The sequence below is a fragment of the Vulpes lagopus genome, chromosome 5, assembly GCF_018345385.1.
Source record: "Vulpes lagopus strain Blue_001 chromosome 5, ASM1834538v1, whole genome shotgun sequence".
NCBI lineage: Eukaryota > Metazoa > Chordata > Mammalia > Carnivora > Canidae > Vulpes > Vulpes lagopus.
The window spans coordinates 62,473,143-62,487,455 of NC_054828.1; the positions used below are offsets into that span (position 1 = coordinate 62,473,143).

The window sequence follows — 14,313 nt, forward strand, 5'->3', positions numbered from 1 at the left end:
TTTTAAGCTAATTTTAAGACATAAAGTTAGAACATTCTAATTTTCTTTTAAACTCTAGGGCAGCCCTGGTGGCTCAGCGGTTTAGCACCGCCTTTGGCCGGGGCATGACCCTGGAGACCTGGGATCACGTCCTGTGTCAGGCTCCTGGCATGGAGCCTGCTTCTCCCTCTGCCTGTGTCTCTGCCTCTCTCTCTGTCTCTCTGTGTGTGTCTCTGATGAATGAATGAATGAATGAATGAATGAATAAATAAATAAATAAAATCTTTAAAAAATAAAAATAAACTCTACCCCTGGGGTGCCTGGGTGGCTCAGTCGGTTAAGTGTCTAACTCTTGATTTCATCTCAGTTTGTAATCTTGGGGTCATGGGATCAGCCTGTGTTGGGCTCCATGCTTAGCAGGGAGTCTGCTTAGGATTCTCTCTCTCCCTCTGCCCCTCCCCATCTCCGTAAAATAAAATAAATGAGTACATCTTTAAGAAAAAAAAAGTAAATTCTACCCCCAACATAGGGTTTGAACTCACACACCCCTAGATCAAGAGTCACATGCTCTACTGACTGAGCCCACCAGGTGCCTCTAGTTAGAAGATTTTCAACAAAGTAGTTCTGACGGAGCATTACATCATCTGTCTTCCTTCTATCTGTCTATCTGTCTATCTATCTATCTATCTATCTATCTATCATCTATCTATCTTCATACTTTGGGGTAAATTGGAAACTCTGGCTTTTGAATTTCCTAATGATGTCTCTGGAGTAAATGCAAAAATGTTCTTTTCAGATAACACTATGCCTAAAATAAATTGCTAGCACAGGATTGAGTTCAGCTGTGTCCCATTTAACAACTTTTCTTCATTCAGGCACTGACAGCATATTGTTTGGACCAAATCTCTTTGCCTGACAGGGGAGAAGCTTCCCAGTCAGAAAACTTTTTTACCTCCCATGGATGTGTAAATTAGCTTTGCTTAGCTCCTGTGTGGTCATCTCACACTTCACAAACATGCTGTGGTCTTTACAAATGATTTTTATTTTTATTTTTTAAAAATTTTCAACGCAAAAAAGAAAATGAGAGTCTAACACCTTATAATTCAAGTCCAAGTTGAATTACATGTTTTTGTAAGAGTTTGTTCTATCTACAATAGTCATTGTCTTTGCAACTAAGATTATGATCATTAGATGAACCAATAAGAGAATGCAGGAAGTGGAAAGTGATAGATCATTTTGACCCTACTGCTGTTCAGAGTTAGTGTCCATTTATCCGACATCATCTACCCCTTTACAGACAACAGATGTGTTCCCTTGGCTGTGTGGCTGTCATCAGCAACAGAGGCCTCGTCACTATAGTAGTATGCATGGAAATGCCTTTTTTTAAATAATAAATTTATTTTTTATTGGTGTTCAATTTACCAACATACAGAATAACACCCAGTGCTCACCCCGTCAAGTGCCCCGCTCAGTACCCGTCACCCATTCACCCCCACCCCCTGCCCTTCTCCCCGCCAGAGTTAGGAGTCTTTATGTTCTGTCTCCCTTTCTGATATTTCCCACACATTTCTTCTCCCTTCCCTTATATTCCCTTTCACTATTATTTATATTCCCCAAATGAATGAGAACATATAATGTTTGTCCTTCTCTGATTGACTTACTTCACTCAGCATAATACCCTCCAGTTCCATCCAAGTCACACTGCTGTGGGTGCCGAGGTGGCTCAGACAGTTAAGTGTCTGACCCTTGAGCTCATCTCAAGGTGTTGATCTTAGGGTCATGAGTTTGAGCCCTGAATCGGGCTCCCTGGTGAGTGTGGTGCCTCCTTAAAAAAAAAAAAAAAAAAGTCATATTGCTGTAAACAGACTGTCTTCATGTGTCATACTAGATGTTGTCCTTATTGCCCACCCCCCTTTAGTTCTTTGGTGACAAATTTCCAGAGAAGAATGCACACATTTGTGTTTTATGACTATGAGATGCTAGGGCTACCCGATGAAATATTTTTAAAAATCAGTAAAACAACTGTCTTTATCGTAGCATGTAGATGATTCTTAGAATTAAAATGGATAAAAAATAAAAATAAATTATGTATTTACAATCTGTTAAAAACAAGACAAGCCCCAAATGGAGACTTGACCTAATTACATTTTTGGCTCTTGCAGAATGGATTCTTAAACCAGTCAATCATGAATCTCCTGGCTCCGTTGGTTAAGGGTCCGAGTCCTGATTTCAGGTCGGTCGGTCGGTCGGTCGGTCGGTCGGTCGAAAAACCCAGCCCTGAGTTGGGAATCCATGCTCAGCGGGGAGTCGGCTTGACAGTCTCTCCCTCTGTCCTTCCTGCTTGCTTTCTCTAAATAAATAAATAAAATACTTAAAAAAAAAAGGGGGGGGGTGAATCTCCTAATCAGCACTCGTTAGGTAATCTGCCTGGTAAACCCCTACAATCCCCTAAAGGAACTTTGCAATAACTAACCTGCTTTTTTGCCAAGGGTAACTTCCTTGTTCCCTCCCTTCTGCTTAAAAGTCTTTCACTTTGTACAGCTCCTTGGAGCTCCTTTCTATCTGCTAGATTGGATGCTGCCAGATTTGAATAGATTTGTGCCCAAATAGACTCTTAAAAATTTTAATATGCCTCGGTTTATCTTTGAACAAATCTCACCACCCAGAGATAACCACAGTTAACCATACGGTAAGAAAATTTGGTGTACGACATTCTAAATTGTGTTCTATGCATTAACACATATGGAACCATATTCCAAATATTGTTCTATAATCTGTTATTTTTACTTTGCAGCATGTTATGGATACTTTCTGTGCCAATAAATACAGAAAAAGTTTATATGAATGTTTTACATGAATGAATGCCTCCACAGTGTATTTAAAGAAGGTATTATGTTCTTGAATGACAAAGCTAACCAAATTCGGTGATTATAGCGACTAAAAAAAGAGGTCTGGCTCTACTTCAGTCTCAGATAAAGGAATTAGCATAATTCGCTGAAACACTGACATAATAATGAATCCAGCTGCTTGATTACTGTTTGGATTACAGCCCTGTTTTTTTTTTTTTTTTTTTAGTGTGTGTGGTTTTGTGTGTGTGTGCATGTTGGTTTTATTTTTTACTTTTTTTTTTAATTTTTAAACTTTAAGTAGGCTCTATGCCCAGTGGGGCTCAAATTCATGACCCCAAGATCAAGAGTCATATGTCCACAGATTAAGCCAGCCAGGTGCAACTCCAGCCCTGCTTTAGAAGAAAGGCTTCTATTTCTCCCTGACAAAATTCCCACCTCTTACCACTAGTTAGGGCTGTGGTCTTAAATCTTAGTTGTTTTTATAAAATTGGCCTTGGAAACCAACTGCCTTGTCTTAGAGTTCTAGTTCCACCATTTATTAATTTTGTAAACTTAACTCCTTCTGAACCTTAGTTTTCTCATTGCAAAGTGGGGTTAAAAATAACCACCTTATAGATGTGTTACAAATATTATATATTTACCATGTTCCATAAACTGTGTAATTATTAGGCAAATTATTATAGGTACTTTGTCTCCTCCCCAAACTGCTTATAAGCAATTTGAGGCAGAAATATTTACATACTTATTTACACTCATTCAGTCTCTACTTGAAGCATAATTTTTACCAGGTTAATATTAAATACACTTGGAACCACAGCCAGTTAGACCAAAGTCTTAAGGGACACTCTAGAGACTCCAGAAGGACTGGAAAGCTCACTGTAAAAGAGGAAACCATAAAGGAAATATAAAACATAGGTGAATATTTACCCAATTTCAGGGTGTAGAGGATATTTCTAAGCATAAAGGGAAAAAATAGAAAGGACAAAAGTTGACAGATTTACCACTTAGAAATTTTAAGTTTCTTTTTGTTTTAAAAAGTGCACAAAAGAGTTTTCTATGAATTACAGCAGTATAATATAACCTCAAAGACAATGAAAGGCATAGATAACCTGCATAGGTTAGCTGAACTGAATACCTACTAATCTCCTTCCCCATTTCAAAGTCTCTCACACTTTTCCTGTCCCATGTCCACCATCATAATAATCTCAAAGAAAAGATCACTCAATCACAAAATAAAACTCTCTTTAGGTGGGCCTCGTTATTTACATAGGTGCAGCAAGAGTGTTAATTTACCAGATAGGCCTCCTTAAAATTCTTTGCAAAAACTTCTGTCTGAAAGTTTTCATGAATGTCAGGTTTGACTTTTATTTTATTTTTATTTTTATTTTTTTCAGGTTTGACTTTTAAAAGCCTCTTTTGCTTTTCCTAGGCTAGGAAATCAGGCACAAGAAACTCTCTCCACCAGATTTCTCCTGTAGTACCTATCAATTTGAGTGAATTTTGAGGTCCTGAAAATTTCTTAATTGCCTTGCCTGCCAGGAAGTCATCTTCCTAATAATTGTAAGCCTGAGTCCCTGGGCTAGTTTTCCTGGGAGGGCTTTGTAAGCACTGGCTCCATAAATACACCAAACCTTTGGCCATACCTGGTTAAATGAATAGACTCTCTCTCTCTCTCTTCAAGATTTATTTACTTTGAGACAGAGAGAGAGAGAGACAGAGAGTGCACAAGAGCGCAGGGGGAAGAGCAGAGGGAGAGGGGGAGAAAGAGTCCCAAGGAGACTCCCCACTGAGCAGAGCCTGATGCTGGGCTCAATGCCATGACCCTGAGATCAGGACCTGAGCTGAAATCAAGAGTCAGATGCTTAATCAACTGAGCAACCCAGGTGCCTCAAATGAATATCCTTCTTAAATATGACACTTCACATAAGGCCTTGGTTATATAATTAATGTGTACGATTATATGCTGGTAAAAGGAAGTCAGATCTTTACTGAATCTAGTAAGAGTTTCTGAATTCTGGGGGAACCAGTGAAAATCAGATATTTAAACATTTTTGGTTTATGAGAGAAGAATCTACTAAATTGTTATGGGTTATACACTGGTTATAATTTAAGAAGGAAGAGAAAAAGCTTCCTCCTATATCTAGAAAATAGAACATTAGAACAACATCAATAATATTCTAAACAAAAAACCACAATAAAATTTATCCAGTTTCATTTAGTCCTATAAAGTTAAGTTTTACTCTGGTACATATTGGGTTAGGAGTCTCATGAAGCCAATTGCTTCTTGACCTAATGGAATCCTGGAACTCCTAACTCAGTCCATCGGTGTGGTCTGAGAGTTGTCTAAGTAATGTTAGCTCAGCTCTGAAGTGTTAATAGTTTGAAGAGCCTGTCTCAATCCTTTTCCAGGTGGCTCTGCTCTGAGACTGTCCTTTGTTGAGGACACAAAGTCAGGACATAGTTAACTGACTTTTAGCTTATAGCAGAAACTTCAAGCAAGCATCACAATAAAACAAAAACTATCTGTAGAAGACAGAGACTTCAAATGACTGGTTGATTTATTATTGAGAACTTTCAAATATGAAAGGTCTGATGAAGTTTCATATTAAAAATAGGCAAATGACATATAAAACATGTCCTATAGCATGCAACACAAAGATAATAAAGCCATTACAAAAAATCAGACAAAATGTCTCTAAGGATAGTGACAAGGCCTATTTTTAAAGACATGAATAAAAGTTACATCTGATTTGTAAAAATAAATGAACACAATTTTTATATGGAGAAAGTCTTTAATATAACATAATACTGAAATACAAGATATATAGTCACCATATATTATATGTATGTATGTATAAACTATGCCAAGATTAAAACAACTTTTAAAAAAAATTATTTCCTTGAGAGTAAGAGAGAGCATGAGCACATAGTGGGGATGGGCAGAAAGAGAGGGAGAGAAAGTCCTAAGCAGACTCCACACTGAGCGTGGAGCCTGACTCTGGGCTTGATCTCAGAACCCTGAGATTAGGACCTGAGCCAATACCAAGAGTTGGATGCTTAACCAGCCATGCTACCCAGGAGCCCCAGATTATATAACAACTTTAAACTCAGACTAGCCAGTAAAGAGATTCAGTAAATCTGAAGTAGGGCCCAGATAATCTGTTTTTTACAAACTGCACAGATAAGATTAACATAATTCCTCACTAAAAATGTATTGATCTAGAAGATGATAAATTCAAATTACAAGCAAGGCTGTGGCCAAGTTAACATTCTGTATAGTATCTGAAATTATGACCAATAACACTAGATGGCTATTGTCTAATACAATCAGACAAAACCACCACTAAGAATAGAATTAAAAAAAAAATCATGGATGGGGAGGGCATTGAGAAATCTCCAAAGATTTCTCATAAAAACACAGTTTCTGAAATATTTATACTATTTTACTTAAAAAAAAAAAAAGGTAAATAGACTAAATGTGCCTAATTATTTCAAGCACTTCTCTTTTTGTAAGGGGAAAGAACAAGTCTTTATGATGTTTTTTTCAGAGGTCTTCTGAGAAACCTCAAAGATACATTAGGTATAAAAGATATTCCTGAGGGATCCCTGGGTGGCGCAGTGGTTTGGCGCCTGCCTTTGGCCCAGGGCGCGATCCTGGAGACCCGGGATCGAATCCCACGTCGGGCTCCCGGTGCATGGAGCCTGCTTCTCCCTCTGCCTATGTCTCTGCCTCTCTCTCTCTCTCTCTCTCTCTCTGTGACTATCATAAATAAAAAAAAGAAAAAAGATATTCCTGAAAGTTACCTATCTACTGATTAATCTATCTATCTAGGTATTTATAGTAGGATCTGATTTGGGCAAAGCAAAAATCAAGAGGTTATTAGAGGAGATTTGGACACTTGGTTAAGAAAGGATCATGGGCAACAAAAACTTGGAAAACAAAACCTGGTTATCTAGTCAGAGTGATTATAAACCATTTAAAAAATAGATATAGAAAGCAATTTCTTTCTTAAAAAGAATCTCATGGGATACCTGGGTGGCTCAGCCGTTGAGGATCTGCCTTCGGTTCAGGGCATGCTGGGGTCCCAGGATTGAGTCCCAATCAGGCTCCCTGCATGGAGCCCACTTCTCCCTCTGCCTATGCCTGTGCCTCTGCCTCTCTCTCACTGTGTCTCTCATGAATAAATAAATAAAATAAAATCTTTGAAAAATATCCTCTAAAAAAAAAAAGAATCTCTTTCACTAACATGGCACCTTTGTAAAGGAGCACATTCATTAATATGATCAAAAGATACAGTCTCTCTATACAAAAAAGAAGTAAAAATATATATACTTAAAATTATGCTTGCATAGCCAATGTTTCAGCATTTTCTTACTTAAAAATTATATTGCTATCTAATGATTATCCATTGAATAATTCAATTTAGTATCTGTGCAAGGTTTTAAGTTACCTAAAGATCTTGGAAATTACCTTCAATCAATCTTCAATTAAAGTTTAAATAAAAACTTGTCAGAATGATTCCGTTTCCTTAAGCATAAATTTACATTTTTCATTGGTTCTTTTTTTTTTTTTTTTCATTGGTTCTTAACATTATGTAGGAGTAATGTTTTGCTTGTTTGATTAGCAAATCTATATACATTTAGGAAAATCAAATTCCAGTAGAATAAAATACAGTTTTTTAAAAAGATTTATTTATTTATTTATTTATTTATTTATTTATTCATTAATTCATTCATTCATTCAGAGAGAGAGAGAGGCAGAGACACAGGCAGAGGGAGAAGCAGGCTCCATGCAGGGAGCCCGACGTGGGACTCGATCCCTGGTCTCCAGGATCACGCCCTGGGCCAAAGGCAGGTGCCAAACCGCTGCGCCACCCAGGGATCCCCTAAAATACAGTTTTTTTTTTAAATACAGTTTTTAATGTAATACTAATAAATCTAAGAAGATATAGCTGATTTTATTAAATCAGAATTATTAAACGAGTCTTATTTGCCAAAGACATACTTTAATACATAAACTTACAGTCTTGAGACTTTTGTCTGTTTTTGTAAGAATAATTTTCTTAGGTATAGCACATTTAAAGTATTAGATGTTGGGCCACCTGACTGGCTCGGCCAGTGGGGTGTGCAAGTCTTAATCTCATGGTTGTCAGTCTGAGCCCCATGTTGGGTATAGAAATTACTTAAAAACAAAATCTTGGGACGCCTGGGTGGCTCTGGGTGTGATCCCGGATCTGGGGATTGAGTCCCACATCGGGCTCCCCGCTGGGAGCCTGCTTCTCCCTCTGCCTGTGTCTCTGGCTCTCTCTCTGTGTCTCTCATGAATAAATAAGTAAAATCTTAAAAAAAATTAATAAATAAAGTATTAGATGTGAAATTTCCTTATTTTGGGGGAATTACAGAAACATTTTTTCTTATAAAAGTGTTTATCTTTACTAGTCCTCAAAACAGAGCTCCTTAGTCTTTATAATTAATTTATTAATACCTCTTAGAAATATGAAAATATCTACTAATATAAGAGATAAGGGCTTTTCTAAATTACAGAAATCTAGATGGAGAGCAGACAGCTTCAGAGCAGTAAACACAGAAATACACAATCTCACTGGGTCAGATATCCAACAATCGTTCTCATTATCAAAGGGTGGTAATTGGTGGCCTTCCACTTGTGTTAGTATGAACTGGAATAATTTGCACCAGTTTTCTACAACTTACAGTGTTTTCTTTTGAAAGACGATAGGGCTCAAACTTACAAACCCAAGATCAAGAGTCACATGCTCTACCAACTGAGCCAGCCAGCTACAACTTAAAGGGTTTTGAAGATTGATTGATTGATTTGAGAAAGAGAGAGAGAGAGAGACAGAGAGTGTGCTCGAGTGGGGAGAGAGGCAGAGGGACAGTATCTCAAGCAGACTCCCGGCTGAACACAGAGCCCCACGTGGGGTTCGAGCTCACAACCCTGAGTTCTTGACTTGAGCATAAATCAAGAGTTGGTCGCTTAACTGAGTGAGCTACCCAGGTGTCCCCACGTACAGTGTTTTAAAACAGTTCAAAGACAATAAATGATGGAGAATACCTAGATCACCTTTTTTGCCCATTTCAAAGTCTTTCATAATTTTTCCTGACAAAGGCAAGAGTTAGTAGAGTTAAAGAAAACAAACAGAAACCTTAGCCATATGTGAAATAGGAGTCTAACTTACCAGTGTATCTTTGCAGGTATCAAATAGCTTAAGACGTTTCTGAAGAGTCTGTTCAGAATAGGATCTTTTACTAACTATGAATTTTTATTACTAACAAAAGCACGTCCTTTGAAGCCCTGTACTGGGCTATGCTTCATTAGCTTGGCTTGAATTACTTAATATATTTGAAAATAATTTTAAAAATTACATTTGAGTAGATCCAGATATCTTTTCACTAATTTATCCCCTGAATCAGATTTTAAATTATAATTATTTCTGAAAAGAGAAGGATGAATGTAGATGATCATAGGAAATATTTTTATTCAAATTCTAAGTAACTTTGCAAAAAGCTTATAGAGTTATTCCTCCTCATGCTTGGATTAAAGGTTTAAATATGCCTCTGGTGATTCTCTGGCTTTACTCTTGGCTGTTCAGTCAGATGCTACTGCTGCTGTCATGAGAAGGGAAGTAGACTGTTAAAGATCTCAAAACACTAAGGATTGGGGCGCCTAAGTCAGTTAAGCATTTGACTCTTGGTCTCAGCTCAGGTCTTGATCTTGGGGTTGTGAGTTCAAGCCCCAGGTTGGGCTCCATGCTGGGTGTGGAGCCTACTTAAAAAAAAAAAGAAATCCTAAGTATTTATTGAGACCCTTTTCCTTTCTAATCATAAATAGAAAACAGCACTTTGGAGAGAAGAGATAGTTATTTAGGAACAGGAAACTTCTAATAATTCAAACCTAGACGTTTGTCTTCACAGAATCTTTGTATACTGTTCCCCCCAAATGGTAATTATCTATTGCATAGAAAAATTCTAATTAATTATAAATTTTTGAGATTTTTTAAAAAATCCATTTTTAAAATTTATTAAATTTGTTTTTTTTTATTTTTTAAACATATTTTAAATTCAATTTGCCAACATAGAGTATATAACCCAGTGCTCATCCCATCAAGTGCCCTCCTTTCCTTAGTGCCCGTCATCCAGTTACCCCACCCACCCACCCACCTCCCCATCTGCAACTCTTTGTTTATTTTCCAGAGTCAGGGGTCTCTCATGGTTTGTCTTTCCTCTCTAATTTTCCCCACTCAGTTTCTTCCCCCTTCCCTTATGGTCCCTTTCACTATTTCTTATATTCCATTTATGAACGAAACCATATCATTCTTGTCTTTCTGATTGACTTATTTCACTCAGCATAATACCCTCCAGTTCTATATGTCGAAGCAAATGGGGGTTATTTGTCGTTTCTAATGGCTGAGTAATATTCCATTGTATATATGGACTACATCTTCTTTATCCATTCATCTGTCGAAGGACATTGTGCCTCCTTCCACAGTTTGGCTATTGTGGACATTGCTCTGTGAACATTGGGATGCAGGTGTCCCAGCATTTCACTACATCAATATCTTTGGGGTAAATACCCAGTAGTGCAATTGCTGAGTCATAGGGTACCTCTATTTTTAACTTCCTGAGGAATCTCCACGCTGTTTTCCAGAGTGGCTGCACCAGCTTGCATTCCCCCCACAGTGCAAGAGGGCTCCCCTTTCTCCACATCCTCACTAACATCTGTTGTTTCCTGTCTTGTTAATTTTAGCCACTCCCACTGGTGTAAAGTGTTATCTCATCGTGGTTTTGATTTGTATTTTCCTGATAGGAGGTGATGTGGACCATTTTCTCATGTGCTTGTTGGCCATGTGTAGGTCTTCTTTGGAGAAACGTCTGTTCATCTTTTCTGTCCATTTCATGATTGGATTGTTTGTTTCTTTGCTGTTGAGTTTAATAAGTTCTTCATAGATCTTGGATACTAGCCCTTTCTCTGATATGTCATTTGCAAATATCTTCTCCCATTCTGTAGGTTGCCTTTTAGTTTTGTTGACTGTTTCTTTTGCTGTCTAGAAGCTTTTTATCTTGATTAAGTCCCAATAGTTCATTTTTGCTTTTGTTTCTTTTGCCTTCATAGATGTATCTTGCAAGAAGTTGCTGTGGCCAAGTTCAAAAAGGGTGTTGCCTGGGTTCTCCTCTAGGATTTTGACAGATTCTTGTCTCACATTTAGATCTTTCAACCATTTTGAGTTTACCTTTGTGTATGGTGTAAGAGAATGGTCCAGTTTCACTCTTCTGCATGTAGCTGTCCAATTTTCCCAACACCATTTATTGAGGAGACTGTCTTTTTTCCATTGGATATTCTTGCTTTGTTGAAGGTGAGTTGATCATAGAATTAAGGGTCCATTTCTGGGTTCTCTATTCTGTTCCCATGATCTATGTGTCTGTTTTTGTGCCAGTACCACACTGTTTTGATGATCACAGATTTGTAATACAGCTTGAAGTTAGGCATTGTGATGCCCTCAGCTTTGGTTTTCTTTTTCGACATTCCTCTGGGTATTTGGGGTCTTTCCTGGTTCCATACAAATTTTAGGATTATTTGTTCCAACTCTGTGAAGAAAGTCCATGGTATTTTAATAGGGATTGCACTGAATGTGTAAATTGCCCTGGGTAGCACATTTTCACAATATTTATTCTTCCGATCCATGAACATGGAATGTTTTTCCATCTCTTTGTGTCTTCCTCGATTTCTTTTATAAGTGTTCTGTGGTTTTTAAAATATAGATCCTTTACCCTCTTGCTTAGATTTATTCCTAGGTATCCTATGGTTTTGGGTGCAGTTGTAAATGGGATTGATTCCTTAATTTCTATTTATTCAGTCTCATTGTTAGTATGTAGAAATGCCACTGATTTCTGTGCATTGATTTTGCATCCTGCCACATTGCTAAATTGCTATTTGAGTTTTAGCAATTTTGGGGTGAAGTCTTTTGGGTTTTCTATATACAGTATATCATCTGCAAAGAGGGAAAAAAATCCAATTTTTAAAAGATTTTATTTATTTGAGAGTGAGTGAGTGAGCGAGTGAGAGCGAGAGATAGAGAACCTGGGGGGGGGGGGAGAGGCAGAGGGAGAGGAAGAAACAGGGTCCCCACTGAGCGCAGAACCCCTCTGTAGGGCTCAATCTGGGGACTCCAGGATCATGATCTCAGTCAAAAGCAGATGATTAATGGACTGACCCACCCAGAGCCCCTAAAAAAATCTATTTTCAAAATGAAATGGGGAGGGATATATTTTAACAAAAACACTGTTACTATTTATTTAGCAATCCCATAGTGTAAATAGCTTCTTGGGTTCTGTTGCTAAGTGCATTTTTAGTAGAGACTAAAACAAACAGAGGAAGAACTGAGAGACCTGACAAGAAGAGGAAAGATTTCCTAGGGAAAAAAATAAAAAGAATGCAGGTTAGGGATACCTGGGTGGCTCTGCGATTGAGCATCTGTCTTCAGCTCTGGGAGTGATCCCTGGGGCCTGGGGATCGAGTCCTGCATTGGGCTCCCTGCATGGAGTCTGCTTCTCCCTCTGCCTGTGTCTCTGCTTCTCTCTCTCTCTGTGTGTCTCTCATGAATAGATAAATAAAATCTTAAAAAAAAAAAAGAGAGAGAGAGAATGCAGTTTAAACTTGCCCTAAGCTTTACGGGATTTATTATCACAGGATAGATAAACAGTTGTATTTGTCCTCAATCAGCTCTATCATAATTTTTTTTTCAGATTGATGATTATCCACAGTTTTTGAGTCCACCAGATAGAGAAACCAACCAACATATTCGTATCATCCATTCTTCAACTGTTTTGAAAAAAGAGTGTGAAAAATCAAAAGGCATCAAGAAATTCTCATTTCCATTTCATCATGCTAGTTCTGACAACAAAAAAGGTATGTAATATATTTCTTAACGTGACACAAGAAAAGATGCATTTCTTTATGAGACAAAAAAGAATGTTCTTTTTTTTCTCTGCAGCTTTACTGAGATATGATTGACAAATAAAAATTATATATAAGGTGATATTTTGATCTATGTATATACTGTGAAATGATTACCACAATCAGGCTAATCATCTCACATAGTTATCATTCTGTGTGAGTGATGAGAACACTTAAAATCTATTTTCTTTGCAAGTTTCAAGTATACGTTCCGTTATTGTTAACTATAGTCACCATGCTGTGCATTTTGGTCTCCAGACCTTATTTCTCTTATAATGAACATCTACCTTTTGACCAACATTTACCTTTTTCCCCTAACCTCTAGCCCCCGGTAAACTACCATTTTACTATTTGTTACTACGAGTTTGCCTTTTTTGGTTTCCATGAACTGAGATTTTGTAGTATTTGTCTTTTGTATCTGCTTTATTTTACTTAGCATGATTGATGTCTTCCAGGTTCATCTAGATTGTCCCAAATGCAGGCTTTTGTATTTTTTAGATTTTACTATTTATATTTGAAACTAATCCCTACACCCAATGTGGGGCTCAAACTCATGACCCCAAGACCAAGAGTCAGATTTTCTACTGACTGAGCCAGCCAGGTATCACAGGATTTTCTTTTCTTTTTCTTTCTTTCTTTCTTTCTTTCTTTCTTTCTTTCTTTCTTTCTTTCTTTCTTTCTTCTTTCTTTCTTTCTTTCTTTCTTTCTTTTTTTCTTTCTTTCTTTCTCTTTTTCTTTCTTTCTTTCTTTCTTTCTTTCTCTCTCTCTCTCTCTCTCTCTCTCTCTCTCTTTCTTTCTTTCTTTCGTCATTATTTATTTGAAAGAGAGAGAAAGAGAATGCGAGTGGTGGGTGAGGGGCGGGTAGAGACTGAGGGAGAGAGAATCCTCAACAGACTCCTCACTGAATGCAGAGCCAGACTTGGAGCTTGATCCCAGGACCCTGAGATCATGACCTGAGCCTAAATCAAGAGCTGGATGCTCATCTGAGTGAACCACCCAGGCGTTCCAGATTTTCCTTTTTTTAAAGGCTAAATATGGGGCACCTGGGTGGCTCAGTTAAGCATCTGCCTTCAGCTTGGCTCATGATCTTGGGGTCCTGGAATTGAGCCCTGTCAGGCTCCCTGCTCGGCGGGGAGTCTGCTTCTCCCTCTGACCTTCCCCTTGCTCGTGCTCTCTCTCTCTCAAAAATAAATAAATAAAAATGTTAAAAATAAAATAAAGGCTAAATAATATTAGATTGTGTGTGCATGCATGTGTGTACACACGTACACCCCCCCGACACACACACACATTTTATTTATCCATTCACATATTGCTGGACACTTAGGTTACTGTAAATAATGCTATGAAGAGGGCAGTATGTAAGACATCTCAGGTATCTGAGATAGTGATTTTATTTCCTTCAGATATAAACCCAGAAATGGGAATCCTGGATCATATGGTAGTCCTATTTTAGTTTTTTGAGGAACCTCCATACTGTTTTCCATGATGGCTTTACCAGTCTACATACCC

General features: G+C 37.8%; 1 protein-coding gene and 1 long non-coding RNA gene across 16 annotated transcripts in view; one reads left to right on the plus strand and one right to left on the minus strand.

Moving 5' to 3' along the window:
• C5H12orf56 (chromosome 5 C12orf56 homolog) overlaps positions 1–14,313 on the plus strand; it is a 100,701-nt gene that overhangs the window by 24,596 nt on the left and 61,792 nt on the right. For 6 of the 13 annotated variants that reach the window (XM_041757087.1, XM_041757089.1, XM_041757088.1 and 3 more), the window contains exon 2: positions 12,591–12,753. In XM_041757087.1, the coding sequence (XP_041613021.1) occupies positions 12,591–12,753 (163 nt within the window). Of the gene's footprint in view, positions 1–1,809; positions 2,213–2,520; positions 2,669–2,773; positions 2,867–12,590; positions 12,754–14,313 lie in introns of those variants that run through there. The other 7 variants (XM_041757094.1, XM_041757093.1, XM_041757098.1 and 4 more) reach the window with 3 other exon arrangements.
• Positions 1–14,313, minus strand: part of LOC121491935 — a 104,628-nt gene that overhangs the window by 3,313 nt on the left and 87,002 nt on the right. For 2 of the 3 annotated variants that reach the window (XR_005988075.1, XR_005988074.1), the window contains 2 exons: positions 2,125–2,329; positions 1,557–1,804 (listed from right to left, as the gene is read on the minus strand). This is a non-coding gene — a long non-coding RNA (uncharacterized LOC121491935). Of the gene's footprint in view, positions 1–1,556; positions 1,805–2,124; positions 2,330–14,313 lie in introns of those variants that run through there. The other variant, XR_005988076.1, reaches the window with a different exon arrangement.